The sequence below is a fragment of the Nematolebias whitei genome, chromosome 19, assembly GCF_014905685.2.
Source record: "Nematolebias whitei isolate Nwh7 chromosome 19, NemWhi1, whole genome shotgun sequence".
In the NCBI taxonomy this organism is placed as follows: domain Eukaryota; kingdom Metazoa; phylum Chordata; class Actinopteri; order Cyprinodontiformes; family Rivulidae; genus Nematolebias; species Nematolebias whitei.
In genome coordinates, this window is record NC_056516.1 from 32,737,814 (window position 1) to 32,754,580 (window position 16,767).

Sequence of the window (16,767 nt, forward strand, 5' to 3'; positions counted from 1 at the left end):
GGCTGGATTGTGTTAAATGCACTGGAGAAATCAAAGAACATGACTCTCACAGTGCTGTCTGACTTTTCTAGATGACAGTGAGTTTGCTGAAGCAGGTGCATGATGGCATCTTCAACTCCAAGTCCACGCTGATAAGCAAACTGCTGTGGGTCCTGATGTGTGCTTGTTTGTCTAGTCAGGTGGGCCAGCAGAAGTCTCTATAGGACCTTCATGATGTGGGATGTCAGGGCAACAGTCATTGAGGACTGATGGGTGAGTTTTCTTTGGTACTGGAACAAGGCAGGAGTTTTTTTCAAAACACTGGAACTTTCTCCTGGGTCAGGCTAAGGTTGAAGAGGTGCTGCAGAACCCCACAGAGCTGCTCTGCACAGACCTTCAGGACTCTGGGACTGACACCATCTGGACCTGCAGCCTTATTCTGGTTCAGACGGGTCCATGACCGTGGTGGTAGATAAAATATTTGAGGTGTGACAGGACAGCCTTGGGTCAAAGGAGGGTGGGATGTCTGTTTAAGTTCAACTTTATATGTCAGGAGATACATTGTTGATGTTATTATTAAAATGCACTTTCAGTGAAGTAAGTATTGGCAAAGCTCAATGCAATTTTTATGATGAGGTGGCGGAGGGCTGTTCTCAGCAGCTGTTGAAATTAACTAATAAAGTAACTTGTAATCTAACTTAGTTACTTTCCAAATCAAGTAATCAGTAACGTAACTAAGTTACTTTTTCAGTGCAACTATGACTGCATATATATATATATATATATATATATATATATATATATATATATTTTATTTATTTTTTTTTTAACAAGTAAAAATAAAATGATATTTAAAAGAAAATGTAACAAAAAAAATAGCTAGGTTGTAAGGTGTTGTAGAAAACTAATAACAAGAACATGTCTGCATTGTTTTTCCCCCCCAGGAATTTAACAAATGTTTAGAGAGGTATATGTATGAGGTACTGTATTTCAATGGTTCCCAACCTCAAAGCCCCCCCCCCCCCCCACACACACACACACACAATTCCTACATGAATGATATGATAAATAAATAAAAACACAATTTAAAACAAAAGAATATAAGTAATTAAAAACAAGGTATCCTAAACCATAAAATACCGCACACCAAAGTTGTCGTGCGTCAGAACAGTTCCGTCGGAGCTCTTATTTTGAAGGTTAGCTGATGATAACAGAAGTGATTACCTCCCAGCACCGGAAGCTGTTTGGTTCGTACGTTCATTGTGTTCTCAATGTTACCTACCGACGAACTAAGCCACTTTTCTCTCGACTTCTGGTGAAATTAGTTTAGTTTTGAGTTCTATTCAGCTGTAACTACTCGGTTAATGTAAATAGTGATGAACGAAAGCTAACAGATGTGGAGACAGCAGGTCCAGCAGCACCTGGATGCAGAGGAAGAAGAAATGGAGGTTTTCCTTGGAAGTAGATATGCTCTTGAACAGGAAACAACTGGAGGAAGCCAAATATTAGATGCAGCTTTCAGTCGCAACGATCAACTGCATATAATAAGTTTGTATCTGTTTATTATTTCTGTTGAATGTGATTATGTTACAGTTTAGTCTGAGCTTTCTGGTAGCTGATGAATTTATCTTCCTGGAAAGGACATGTGTAACTCTGTTTATAGCTGAGCTTGCTAACAGATTAAATAATATCTGAGAGGTTACAAACCCTAAAGTGCAGATTTTAAAACCCTTTGATAAACTAAATTTTTACATTTTTAATTGTACTACATAAAAGCTAACTATTGAAACCCCAAATTACCACACATATATTTAAAATCATTGATAATGAGCAAAACCAGGTACAGGTATTGTTTCCACTCTCCTGGAGGTGGGTGTGAAGTAGAATGTAGGGATCTTGGGAGGAGGAGAGAGTGTTGAGGCACCACCTTTTTTGTTTCTTCTTTATTTTCAAAGACCGTTTAGGAACCATCTCTAGCACCAGCCTGGTTAAACACTTGAAATGTTTATTTTAAAAGAAAACAACACATTTAAACAGTTTGTACTGAGTTGGTGGGGTGTTAAAGCCACAGCTTAAAGTGTTGTAAAATGAAAGAGCTGGGGCTAAGCTCTCTTTGGCTCTGGTTTAGCACTGGAACCTGTTTGGAGGAGAAAAAATAACTGATCTGTCTGAAAATTGTTGGATTGTATACCTGGATTATTGAGCATGGACTTTGTTGGTCTGATCTGAGCAGTAAAACAAATCATGTATGTGTGAATATAAAGCTACAGTTCTCCTTACTGTATTTTACATGTGTTCCAGTGGTTCCTGCAGATGTTCAGAAGTCAGTGCTGATTAAAGAAGAAGCTCCTGAAGAACAGTGGCCTGATGTGGACCAGCAGGACACAAATTGTGTCCACATAAAAGAGGAAGAGGAGGAACCGTGGACCATTTTGGGAGGAGAACAGCTCAGTATGAAGGAGGAGACTGATGTCACCAGCTTTTCATTAACTGCAGTTCCTTTTAAGAGTGAGGATGAAGATGAGAAACCTCTGTTCTCACAGCTTCATCAACACCAAGTTGAAGTCGGTGATCTTCCAACCAGCAGCTCAGGTGATCACATTGAATCATCAACTGGTGACGGAGAAAAAGATACAAAAAAGCCAGATCTAAATGCTTATAGAGATGATTCTGATTCTTCAGAAACTGAAGTTAGTGAAGATGATGAAGATGATAATGATGTGAACAATCCTGAGTCTCAGCTGAAACTTTTTTCAGACTTTGGGTTAAAAACTGAAGACACTGATGAAGACTGGGAGTCTTCACCCAGCAGGGTTTCTGAGTCAAGTGTGAACAGTGTCCACAACAAAAATGGACTGAAGCCATTTTGTTGCGATCTGTGTGAAAAAAGGTTTAGCGTAAAGGGCAATTTAACCAGACACATGATGATCCATACAGGACAAAAGCTCTTATGTGATCTGTGTGAAAAAAGGTTTATTGACAAGGCCAGTTTGAAAAAACACATGAAAATCCACACTGGACAGAAACCATTTTATTGTGATCTATGTGGCCGACAGTTTAAAAGAAGAGGCTGTTTAAATAGACACATGATAATCCACACAGGACAGAAGCCATTTTGTTGTGATCAGTGTAGTAAAAAGTTTACCCAAAATGACAATTTAAAAAAACATATGATGATCCACACAGGACAGAAGCCATTTTCTTGTGATCAGTGTAGTCAAAAGTTTACGCAAAATTACAATTTAAAACAACATATGATAATCCACACAGGACAGAAGCCATTTTCTTGTGATCTATGTGAAAAAAGATTTACTCAAAATAGTCATTTAAAAAAACACATGGAAATCCACACAGGACAAAAGGCATTTTGTTGTGATTTTTGTGACCAAACGTTTACTGAAAAGGCCAGTTTGAAAAAACACATGATAATTCACACAGGACAGAAGCCCTTTTCTTGTGATCAGTGTGAGAGAAGGTTTATTCAAAAGGGCCATTTAAACAGACACATGAGATATCACAGGGGAGAGAAGCCATTTTCTTGTGATCTGTGTGAAAAAAGGTTTACTGAAAAGACCAGTTTGAAAAAACACATGAAAATCCACACTTGTGAGAAAAAGTAATTTGAAAGAACTCTTAGGCAAGAAGCCTCTCACACTCACTAATATATTAAAAAAACATTTTTTTACATGCCTTAATCTGGTGATGAATAACATAATTTCAACATAATTTCACTAGTTTTAACTGAGAAATATTTATCTGTTTCCCAAACACTCAAAATTTATTTCCACTCAACTGTTACGCTTTCCCCTTGTAAAGTACATTCACAGTCTGCAGTTGCAAGTATATAAGAATCGTCAGTGTACCTGTTTAATACTGAATAAATATAAAGTTATGCATATCAACCAATTTTTTTATTTTTAGTCTATATTTTGTTTGTATCACAACAAAAAATTTGGACACTAAATAGGGAGATAAGGGCTTGAATCAACTGGCAAAACAGAGGGATCAGGCTTGAAAGGATGTGCAGCAGGTTAGGGTTGGTATAAGTATAAATTACAATGTTCTAACAAGGGAGGAGAGGGATTGAAATGTTTAAGGAGTAGTTTCTAGAACAGGTACAATACCCCCACTGCATTGGGAAAGTCTCTGCCTCAAGGGGCCCTGCTGCTTGCTCAATCCAAAGCAGCAAAATCCTCTCTCATTGACATAGCTGCATGACAAAAATTGCGTCATTTTGTTCTCAGAGCAGATTCACCTGCCCCTTCTGGATACAAGGCTGAGGTTGAACTTTTTCTCAGAGGCGTATCCGCCAAGAATTGTATGATTGGTCAGAAGTTTTTGGGCATGTTCGTCAAATTGGAAATGTTCTCAGACATTCAAATGTACGACTACAAAATTAGTCAAATGGTCAAAAACTATTCAATGGAGATCGCATAGACATCGTGTATGTCAACTGTTTGACTGAATAGATGGATAGATAGCTTTATTTGTCCCCGTAGGGAAATTGGTTTGCAGCATTTACATAAAGACATACAGGTTCATATACAAACATGACATTAACATCCATCATTACAGCAAAGAAGTTTGAGCTCATTAATTTATGACACCTTTTTATTGTTTAATTATTTAATCGCTTGTGGTGTGAAAGAAAATGTTGTCCTGTTTCTTGAGAATAAAGGAAGTGTGGCCCTGTTGTGTAAAAAAAGGTTTACTGAAAAGGGTAGTTTAATAAAACATGAAAATCCACACAGGAGAGAAGCCCTTTTCTTGTAATCTGTGTAGTCAAAAGTTTACACAGAATTACAGTTAAAAAAACATGATAATCCACACAGGACAGAAGCTGTTTTCTTGTGATTTTTGTGACCAAATATTTACCAATAAGGCCAATTTAAACAAGCACATGAGAATTCACACGGGAGAAAAAGTAATTTGAAAGAACTCAGGCAAGAAGCCACACACTTAATATATTTAAATGTTTTTTTACATGGTAAAATGGTGATGGACAACATAATTTCACTAGTTTTAACTGGGAAACATTTATCTGTCTGCAACACACCCATATAAAATTTATTTCCACTCATTTGTTATGCTATTTCTTTGTAAAGTACATAACATGCACATATTGCAGTTGTAAGTATATAAGAATCTTCAGTGTACCTGTTTAATACTGAATAAATTATAAATTTATGCATACCAACCAATTTTTAATTTGTAGTCTATATTTTGTTTGTATCACAACAAAGAGTTTGGACACTAAAGAGGGAGATAAGGGCTTGTTTCAACTGGAAAACAGAGGGATCAGGCTTGAAAAGATGTGCATCAGGTTAGAGTTGGTATAAGTAGAAATGACAATGTTCTAACAATGGAGGAGTGTGATTGAAATGTTGAAGGAGTAGTTTCTAGAAAAAGGTTCAGTGCCTGCGTTGGGAAAGTCTTTGCCTCAAGGTCCCTGCATGCTCCATCTGAAGCAGCAAAATCCACTCTCACTGACGTAGCTGCATGATAAAAATCACGTCATTTTGCTCTCAGAGCAGATTCACCTGCCCCTTCTGGATACAATCGTGTTGTAGAGACTTTGTGTTTTGAAAATAAACACCCCCAAAACACAATGTCCTAGTGGCTTTTAAACCCCAAAATACATTACGGCAAAGACTGGTTCATCCCAAAGATCCAGTCCCCCGGCACAAACAGAGTAATGTTGTGTATGCTGTTCAGTGTCAGGAGGGCTGTGATCAGTCTTACATTGGGGAAACAAAACAGCCACTGGCCAAAAGGATGGCCCAGTACAGAAGATCAACACCATCAGGCCAGGACTCTGCGGTCTACACTCATCTCCAGGCCAGCGGTCACTCTTTCAGGGATGAAGATGTTCACATCCTGGACAGAGAGGAACGATGGTTTGAGAGAGGAGTAAAGGAGGCCATCTTTGTGAAAAGAAACCGTTCATCATTAAACAGGGGTGGAGGCCTCCGGGTTTAACTGTCCCCCTCTTACAATGCTGCTATTGCTAGTATCACTCAGCCTCCTGTGAACAGTAAACAGACATCAATGTGCTAATGATCCATTGTTAGGCTGATGGTCCTTCTTGATCATGTGAGCAGCTGGTTGTGGTTGTCAGCAGCAAACTGGTTGATCTACTCTGAGAAGGAAATAAACGCTGTATTAATGCGTGTGTAGTAGAATGTTGTATGAATGTATAAGACTGAGCTGAATACAGCACCTCAGACTGAGGAAGTCTTTCGGATGAAAGACGAAACGTTTCTACATTTTTTTTGCTTTGTTTTGTTTTTTGAATGTCCACAGGACCAGATTTAACTTTTTTAGATTTTTCTACCTGGATTGTTGAGCATGCATCAGGACAATTATGTTCTTGTTTTTAGTGTTTCACCCTGTTTTAAGGCACCCTGATTCATTGTTTCATAGACTAAGTCCTGTGACCGTCTATATTTAAATAATATTCATGATATTAGTAGTCAGATGTTCCTTTTTATTCCTTATAGGAAGTAGAGAGCCAACAGAAACCGTTTGGCCTATTTCCATAATAATCATGATTACTGGTCAGATTTTACTTTTTATTTTTTTGGTGGAAGTTGAGAATCAGCAGACAAAGTTTGCTTCAGCAAAGACCGTTTGTTCGGCTTTTTCCTTAATTTTCCTCAAAGCCCCCACCCCCCACTTCTTACTTCCTATATGACTGATATGATAAATAAAATTATAAAAACATAATTTAAAAACAAAAGAATATAAGTGATTAAAAAAACAAAGTATCCTAAAGCATGAAAAAAACGCAAACAGCTCTGGGGGCTAAAGAACGTAGTGCTGAAGAACGGTTCCGTTCGAACTCTTATTTTGAAGGCTAACTGATAATAACGGAAGTGATTTCCTCTTAGCAGCGGAAGCTGTTTAGTTCGTACGTTTATTGTGTTCTCCCTGTTCGGTATCAACGAACTAAGCCTCTTTTCTCTCGACTTCTGGTGAAATTAGTTTGAGTTCTATTCAGCTGTAACTACTCGGTTAATGTTGAAGGTAAATAGTGATGAACGAAAGCTAACAGATGTGGAGACATCAGGTCCAGCAGCACCTGGATGCAGAGGAAGAAGAAATGGAGGTTTTCCTTGGAAGTAGAGATGCTCTTGAACAGGAAACAACTGGAGGAAGAAAAATCATAGATGCAGTTTTCAGTCCCAACGATCAACTGCATATAATAGGTTTGTATCTTTTTATTCTTTCTGTTGAATGTGATTATGTTACAATTTAGTCTGAGCTTTCTGGTAGCTAATAAATTTAGCTTCCTGGAAAGGACATGTGTAACTGTTTATAGCTGAGCTTGCCGCGATTTGAGCTTGCTGTCTCTCAAAGAGATTTAAGAAAAAAACTCTCAAAATGAGGTGAAAACGTCATGATCCACTGTTTCTTTGTTTTTTCTGATCCTGCTTCAGTTTCAAATGCAAAAATAATCCCAAACAGATATTTGAATTCAAAGACAAGACTTTCTTATTAATTTTATTACACTAAATATCTAATAATCACCTTCATGTTAAAAATTTCAGACTCTAAGAATGCTCTAGTCTTATAATAATAATAATGTCATCACAATGTATGTAATGTAACTGTATGTTTCCATACAATGGTGAAATTAGTCTCTGCATTTAACCCACCCACCATCAGGTGGTGCAGTGGGCAGCTATTGAAAGCGCCTGGGGGGCATTTTGGGAATGAGGTGTGCTGCCCAGAGACACCACGCGGTATGCAGTGACTGGGGATCGAACCTGGGACTTTCGGGTCCCAAGCTGGCTGCCCTGCCTCTACACCATCTCAGCCCACATAAATAAATAAGCTCCTCCTTAAAAGGCTACTGAAGTAATTCATTAAAATAAGATGTTGATTATAATCTTGACATCTTGAAAATAAGATAAGTAAGACATCTGGAAAATAAGATGTTGAGATGATTAAAGTAAGATTAAAATAATTATCCATGATGCTGAGTTCATTCGTCCTCATTTGCTCACTTTTGTTTGTGCTGCTCTTGTTGGCACATTGTTTTGTACTATTAGTGCTTAGTGTAATATTAGTTTAGCATATTAGTTCATGTCTTGGATCTTATTACAGTTTTTCTTTACAAGTTGTACTTTTGTTTAAAGTGTTGTAAAAGGAAAGCTGGGGCCAAGCACTCTTTGGCTCTGGTTTAGCACTGGAACCTGTTTGGAGGAGAAAAAACACTGCGACGTGAGCAGTTAAACAAATCGTGTGTGAATATAAAGCTACAGTTCTCTTTAATGTATTTTACATGTGTTCCAGTGGTTCCTGCAGATGTTCAGAAGTCAGTGCTGATTAAAGAAGAAGCTCCTGAAGAACAGTGGCCTGATGTGGACCAGCAGGATGCAAATTGCCTCCACATAAAAGAGGAAGAGGAGGAACAGTGGACCATTTTGGGAGGAGAGCAGCTCAGTATGAAGGAGGAGACCGATGTCACCAGCTTTTCATTAACTGCAGTTCCTTTTAAGATTGAGGATGATGAAGAGAAACCTCTGTTCTCACAACTTCATCAACACCAAGTTAAAGTCTGTGATCTTCCAACCAGCAGCTCAGGTGACCACATCGAATCATCAACTGGTGACGGAGAAAAAGATACAAAAAAAACAGATCTAAGTGCTTATAGAGATTCTGATTCTTCAGAAACTGAAGTTAGTGAAGATGATGAAGAGGATAATGATGCGAAAAATCCTGAGTCTCAGCTGAAGCTTTTATCAGACTTTGGGTTAAAAACTGAACACACTGATGAAGCCACGGAGTCTTCACCCAGCAGGGTCTCTGAGTCAAGTGTGAACAGGGTCCACAATGAAAATGGACTGAAGCCATTTGGTTGTGATGTTTGTGGGAGAAGGTTCAGTCTTAAGAGACGTTTAACCAGACACATGAAAATCCACACAGGACAGAAACCATTTTCTTGTGATATGTGTGAAAAAAGGTTTAGCGTAAAGGGCAATTTAACTAGACACATGATGATCCACACAGGACAGAAGCCATTTTCTTGTGATCTGTGTGAAAAAAGGTTTACTGAAAAGGGTGGTTTAAAAAAACACCTGATAATCCACACAGGACAGAAGCCCTTTTCTTGTGATCTGTGTGAAAAAAGGTTTACTGTAAATGGTAGTTTAAAAAAACATATGATAGTCCACACAGGACAGAAGCCCTTTTCTTGTGATCTGTGTGAAAAATGTTTTACTGAAAAGGGTAGTTTAAGGAGACACTCGATAATCCACACAGGACAGAAGCCATTTTCTTGTGATCTGTGTGAGAAAAGGTTTACTGAAAAGGCCAGTTTGAAAAAACACATGATAATCCACACTGGACAGAAACCATTTTGTTGTGATCTATGTGGCCGACGGTTTACAAGAAGGGGCTGTTTAAAGACACATATGATAATTCACACAGGACAGAAGCCCTTTTCTTGTGATCAGTGTAGTCAAAAGTTTTCCAAAAAGGACAGTTTAAGAAAACATATGAATATCCACACAGGAGAGAAGCACTTTTCTTGTGATCAGTGTAATCAAAAGTTTACACAAAATTACAATTTAAAAAAACATATGATGATTCACACAGGACAGAAGCCCTTTTCTTGTGATCTATGTGAACGAAGCTTTATTCAAAAGGGAGGTTTAATCGCACACATGAAATTTCACAGGGGAGAGAAACCATTTTCTTGTGATCTATGTGAGAAAAGGTTTACTCAAAAAGTTCATTTAAAAAAACACATGAAAATCCACACAGGACAGAAGCCATTTTGTTGTGATTTTTGTGGCCGACTGTTTACCAGTAAGGACAATTTAAACAGGCACATGAGAATCCACACTGGGGAGAAAAAGTAGTTTGAAAGAACTCATAGGCAAGAAGCCACTCACACTCACTAATATATTTAATTTAATTTTTGCATGCCTGAATCTGGTGATGAATAACATAATTTCACTAGTTTTAATGAGAAACATTTATCTGTCTCCCAAACACTCATAAAATTTATTTCCACTCATCTGTTATGCTATTTCCTTGTAAAGTACACTGCCTGGTCCAAAAATAAGTCACCACCTGGGTATAACTAAACAAATAGGTATGAGCCTCCTATTTGATAATTACTGCATGGGTGATTATCTTTCAGCTGGCAACAAGTTATTTAACCCCATCTGGTGCAATGAGTTGCTTCTCATTTCTTAAACAACCATGTTGAAATACACATCGCGTGGTCGTGGAAAAGATATCAGTCTGTTTGCGAAGGGTCATATCAATGGCATGCATTAAGCAGAGAAAACATCTAAGGAGATTGCAGAAACTGCTAAAATTGGGTTAAGAACTGTCCAACGCATCATTAAAAACTGGAAGGATGTTGGGGACCCATCGTCTTTGAGGAAAAAATGTGGCCGGAAAAAAGTCCTGAAGGATCGTGATCGGCGATCACTTAAATGTTTGGTGAAATCAAATAGAAGAAAAACAACAGTAGCACTCAGGGCTATGTTTAATAGTGAAAGTAAGAGCATTTCCACACACAATGCAAAGGGAACTCAAGGAATTGAGACTGAACAGCTGGGTAGCCTTAAGAAAACCACTAATCAGTGAGGCTAATTGGAAACAAATGGTTTTAAGTTATTATTGGACAATGATTTCTTCTGAGCCTCTGTAGCATTGCCAAACCAACAGATGTGACAAAACGTTAAAATACCCTCAATAAAGCCAAATAAATCATTTAAATAATTGAGTTATTGACTCGAAAAGACCCCAGTTTCTTTTAAAAAAAATCCTCTGCTGAGCCTTGGCACTAATATGGTCAGCCCATGAGTCCCACTTTAAGTTACAGTCCAGAACCACACCCAGGTACTTGTAGCATGAGACAGTTTCAACCTGCTATCCATCAATGGTGGTTGGAGAGAATTACTAAAGCTTCCTGAAGTCAATTAGGATATCCACATGGCTCTAGAGCCTGTCTTGTGTGGGATTTCTCCTTCTGCCTGGCTCCTGAGTTAGTGAGGACGCTGTCTGCTCTGTGATACAGGGTCCTGATGACTCCTAACTTGTGCTCCAAAGGGTGATGGGAGTCAAACTGCAAATACTGGTCTGTGTGGGTGGGTTTGCGGTACACCTCAGTTTGCAAATGTCCTCTATCAGAAACTGAGACCTCACAGTCCAAGAAAGCCAACCTGCCATTTTTTTTTACATCTTCTTGTGTGAACTGTATATATTTATCCACAGAGTTGACATAATCAGTAAAATGTTGGCCTTCCTGAGATTTAATTTTAACCCAGGTGTCGTCAACATACCTGAACCAATGACTTGGTGGTGTCCCTGAAAAGGACGTCAAGGCTCTTTTCTACCTCCTCCATGTAAAGGTTGGCAACAATAGGAGAAACTGGAGACCCCATAGCACACCCATGTTTCTGCCTATAATATTGGCCCCCATATGCGAAGTAGGTTGACTGCAGGCACAGTTTCAAGAGTTGACTCAGTTGTTCTGTGGAAAGCGTGGTCCTGCTGCTCAGAGTGGTGTCTGATTTTAATCTTAAACTGACCACCTCTGCTGCATCATCAACAGGAATGCACGTGAAGAGGGATGTGACATCAAAAGAGACCATTGTTTCATCAGTCTCCATGATGACATATCTCACCTTATTCACAAAGTCCATGGTGTTCTGTATGTGGTGTTTTGAGCTGCCAACTAAAGGGATGAGTACAGAAGAACCTGAATCAACAGTCAGCTCAACAGGGGCTGCAGCACACTTAGTCTCAATGTTGACAATGCAGCTGCTATTATCAGGTGCTGAATGTTCATGTAAGTGAAGGATTTGAACTTCAGGCAGGTCAATTTCACTCACAGAAACTGTTTGAGCGGAACGACACACTCGTGCAAAGTGTCCAATATGATTACAGTTATTGCATTTAACTGATGCAGCAGGACATGAAGTGTCATTGGCCAGGTGTTTGTGTGATCCATATCAGAATCAGGTTTGGTTGCTGATGGGTCGAGCTGAAGCTGCAGGTGCAGAAGCAGGTGGACAAGCGGGAGTTGATGCAGACACGCGCTTCCGAGATGCGGATTTATGTCTCCGGTGGAAAAACGCTGCGCTGGCAGGCACAGATTGCACTGACGCTGAGTTTTCTCCAGCAATAAGTCTAGATTGTTCCCCAGCAGCTTCAGTCGGTGTTGCAAGTGTTAATGCTTTCTGTAAAGTCAACTCTGGCTAAAGAAGTAGACGTTCTCTGATGCGGTGATTTGTTACATTTCCCACCAGCTTATCACAAAGCATTTCATCCAAATTTGAACCAAACTCACAAGTAACAGCAAAGTCTCTTAAAGCAGCAACATATTGGAGGCACAGTTTTATAGGAATTTTGAACTCGTTTTCTAAAGGTGTGGCGCTCAGCCACCACGTTCAGTTTAGAAGAAAAATTCACCTGCAGCGCACTGATTGCCTCATCCATCGTCTCACCTTGATTCAGTAGTGTGTCAAACAGCCTCAGTCCCTTGGTTCATAGGCTGTGTAGGAGGAGAGCTCGCTTCTGAGGATCCAGCTATCCATTAGCACTATTAGTGACCACCTGAAGATAGCTTTGGAAGATCTTCAACCACGTGCCTAAGGACAGTGAAGGTTCCCCAGGACATTGAAGAAACAGCATAGAGAAAGGAGTTGTAGCAGCTATCGTAGTGTCACGCACTGAGAACAACTCGTCGCCAATTTGTTATGTTTAGGTAGCAGTAGAATAATCAACTCACTAGTACTTATTGTAACGTAACTGAAGTAAAAGCACACCAGCCATCCATCCATCCATCCATCCATCCATTCATTTTCTTCCACTTATCCGGGGTCAGGTCATGGGAGGTAGCAGTCTAAGTAGGGAGGCCCAGACTTTCCTCTCCCCAGCCACTTTGGCCAGCTCCTCCGGAGGAATCCCAAGTCGTTCCTAGGCCAGCTGAGAAATATAGTCCCTCCAGCATGTCCTTGGTCTTCCTCTGGTCTCCTCCCGTTAGGACGTGCCCAGAACACCTCACCAGGGAGACGTCCAGGAGGCATCCTAAGCAGATGCCCGAGCCACCTCAACTGGCTCCTCTCGATGTGGAGAAGCAGCGGCTCTACTCTGAGTCCCTCCCAGATGACCAAGCTTCTCACCCTGTCTCTAAGGGAGAGCTCAGCCACCCTGCGGAGAAAACTCATTTCGGCCACCTGTATCCTTTATCTTGTTCTTTCGGTCACGACCCAAAGCTGATGACCATAGATGAGGGTAGGAATGAAGATCGACCGGTAAATTAAGAGCTTTGCCTTTTTACTCAGCTCTCTCTTCACCACAACAGACCGGTACAGCGCCCTCTACACTGCCTTTGCCGCACCTATCTGCCTATCAATCTCCCGCTCCATTTTTTCCCCTCATTCGTGAACAAGACTCCAAGATACTTAAACTCCCCCACAGGGCAGAACCTCCGACCTGAAGAGGGCACTCTACCCTTTTCCGACTCAAGCCCAAGGCCTCGTATTTGGAGGAGCTGATCCTCATCCCGGTCGCGTTACACTCTGCTGCGAACCGCTCCAGCAAAAGTTGTAGATCACAAACTGATGCAGCCAATAAGACAACATAATCTGCAAAAGGCAGAGAAGTGATCCTAAGGTCACCAAAATGGATCTCCTCAACACCTTGGCTGCACCTAGAAATTCTGTCCACAAAAGTTATGAACAGAATTGGTGACAAAGGGCAACCTTGGCGGAGTCCAACTCTTACCGGGAACGAGCCTGACTTACTGCCAGCAATGCGGACCAAGCTCTGACACCCATCATACAGGGATCTATTAGCCCGAATCAAAGGGCCAGGTACCCCATACTCCTGTAGTACCCCCCACAGGGTTCCCCGAGGGACCTGGTCGAATGCCTTCTCCAAGTCCGCAAATCACATGTAGACTGGTTGGGCAAACTCCCACGCACCCTCCAGGACCCTGCTGAAGGAGTCGAGCAGATCCAGCGTTCCATGACCAGGACGAAAACCGCACTGCTCCTCTTGAATCTGAGGTTCTACTATCCGACAGACCCTCCTCTCCAGAACCACTGAATAGACCTTACCAGGGAGGCTTAAGAGTGATTATATAGTGAAAATAAAATGGTATTTAAAAGAAAATGTAAAAAAAAACAAAAACAAAAAAAACAGCTAGGTTGTGAGGTGTTGTAGAAAACTAAAAACAAGAACATGTCTGCATTGGTCTTTCCCAAGAACTTAACAGATGTTTAAAGCCATTTAGAGAGGTGTATGTATGTATACCAATGGTTCCTAACCTATTTTCCTCAAAGCCCTTAGTTGCTATATGACTGATATGATAAATAAAATTATAAAAACACAATTTAAAAACAAAAGAATATAAGTGATTAAAAAACAAGGTATCTTAAAGCGTAAAAAACCCCGCAAACAGCTCTGTGGGCAATTGTAGTGCAGAAGAACAATTTTGTTCGAGCTCTTATTTTGAAGGCAATCTGAAAATAACGGAAGTGATTTCCTCCTTGCAGCGGAAGTTGTTCTGCTCGAACGTTTATTGTGTTCTCCATGTTCCATATCGACGAACTAAGCCACTTTTCTCTCGACTTCTGGTGAAATTAGTTTAATTTTGAGTTCTATTCAGCTGTAACTACTCGGTTAATGTTGAAGGTAAATAGTGATGAACGAAAGCTAACAGATGTGGAGACAGCAGGTCCAGCAGCACCTGGATGCAGAGGAAGAAGAAATGGAGGTTTTCCTTGGAAGTAGAGATGCTCTTGAACAGGAAACATCTGGAGGAAGCCAAATCTTAGATGCAGTTTTCAGTCCCAACGATCAACTGCATATAATAGGTTTGTATCTTTTTATTATTTCTGTTTAATATGATTATGTTACAGTTTAGGCTGAGCTTTCTGGTAGTTAATGAATTTATCTTCTGGGAAAGGACATGTGTAACTCTGTTTATAGCTGAGCTTGCTTACAGATTAAATAATGTATGACAGGTTACAAAAGCTAAAGTGCTGATGATCAGCCTTTGATAAACTAAATATTTACATTTTTAGTTTTACTACATAAAAGCTAACTATTGAAAGTCAAAATTACCAAATGAATATTTAAAATCATTGATCATGGGCAAAACCAGGCAGTATTATTTCCACTCTCCTGGAGGTGGGTGTGAAGTAGAATGTAGGGATGTTGGGAGGAAGGAGAGGGTGTTGAGGCACCCACCTTTTCTTGTTTCTTAATTTTATTTTCAGAGAACCGTTAAGGAACCATCTATAGCACCAGTCTGGTTAAACACTTGAAACGTTTTAGTTAAAAGAAATAAACACATTTAAACCGTGTGTTCTGAGTTGGTGTGGTGCTAAAGCCACAGCTTAAAGTGTTTAAAAAAGGAAAGAGCTGGGGCTAAGCACTCTTTGGCTCTGGATCAGCACTGGAACCTGTTTGGAGGAAAAAATAACTCTGTGATCTGAGCAGTAATCAAAATCATGTATGTGTGAATATAAAGCTACAGTTCTCCTTACTGTATTTTACATGTGTTCCAGTGGTTCCTGCAGATGTTCAGAAGTCAGTACTGATTAAAGAAGAAGCTCCTGAAGAACAGTGGCCTGATGTGGACAAGCAGGATGCAAATTGCCTCCACATAAAAGAGGAAGAGGAGGAACAGTGGACCATTTTGGGGGGAGGGCAGCTCAGTATGAAGGAGGAGACAGATGTCACCAGCTTTTCATTAACTGCAGTTCCTTTTAAGAGTGAGGATGATGAAGAGAAACCTCTGTTCTCACAGCTTCATCAACACCAAGATAAAGTCTGTGATCTTCCAACCAGCAGCTCAGGTGACCACGAAGAATTATCAACTGGTGAAGGAGAAAAAGATTCAAAAAAACAAGATCTAAATGCTTATAGAGATTCTGATTCTTCAGAAACTGAAGTTAGTGAAGATGACGAAGAGGATAATGACGTGAACAATCCTGAGTCTCAGATGAAACTTTTATCTGACATTGGGTTAAAAACTGAAGACACTGATGACATCTGGGAGTCTTCACCCAGCAGGGTCTCTGAGTCAAGTGTGAACAGGGTCCACAACAAAAATGGACTGAAGCCATTTGGCTGTGATGTTTGTGGGAGAAGGTTCATTCATAAGGTATATTTAAAAAGACACATGAAAATCCACACAGGACAGAAACCATTTTCTTGTGATCTGTGTGAAAAAAGGTTTAGCGTAAAGGGCAATTTAACCAGGCACATGATGATCCACACAGGACAGAAGCCATTTTCTTGTGATCTGTGTGAAAAAAGGTTTACTGAAAAGGGTGGTTTAAGGAGACACATGCTAATCCACACAGGACAGAAGCCCTTTTCTTGTCATTTGTGTGAAAAAAGGTTTACTGTAAATGGTAGTTTAAAAAAACATATGATAGTCCACACGGGACAGAAGCCATTTTCTTGTGATCTGTGTGAAAAATGTTTTACTGAAAAGGGTAGTTTAAGGAGACACATGATAATCCACACAGGACAGAAGCCATTCTTCTGTGATCTGTGTGAAAAAAGGTTTGCTGAAAAGGCCAGTTTGAAAAAACATATGAAAATCCACACTGGACAGAAACCATTTTGTTGTGATTTATGTGGCCGACGGTTTAAAAGAAGGGGCTGTTTAAATAGACACATAAGAATCCACACAAGACAGAAGCCATTTTCTTGTGATCAGTGTAGTCAAAAGTTTTCCAAAAAGGACAGGTTAAAAAAACATATGATAATCCACACAGGACAGAAGCCCTTTTCTTGTGA

At 39.9% G+C, this 16,767-nt stretch overlaps 2 protein-coding genes across 2 annotated transcripts in view; both read left to right on the plus strand.

The window, feature by feature from the left end:
• Positions 1-2,856: 2,856 nt before the first annotated feature.
• Positions 2,857-4,416, plus strand: LOC119426010 (gastrula zinc finger protein XlCGF8.2DB-like). The gene is made up of 2 exons (XM_037693571.1): positions 2,857-3,526; positions 4,224-4,416. Exons 1-2 carry the CDS (start codon positions 2,901-2,903, stop codon positions 4,414-4,416), a joined length of 819 nt encoding a protein of 272 aa, XP_037549499.1. The 5' UTR covers positions 2,857-2,900.
• Positions 4,417-14,502: 10,086 nt separating this feature from the next.
• The window catches only part of LOC119425498 (zinc finger protein 260-like), a 16,654-nt gene continuing 14,389 nt past the window's right edge, over positions 14,503-16,767 (plus strand). The window contains exons 1-2 of the mRNA XM_037693027.1: positions 14,503-14,828; positions 15,525-16,763. Of these exons, the coding sequence (XP_037548955.1) occupies positions 14,675-14,828; positions 15,525-16,763 (1,393 nt within the window). The 5' untranslated portion in view covers positions 14,503-14,674. The remainder of the gene's footprint in view (positions 14,829-15,524; positions 16,764-16,767) is intronic.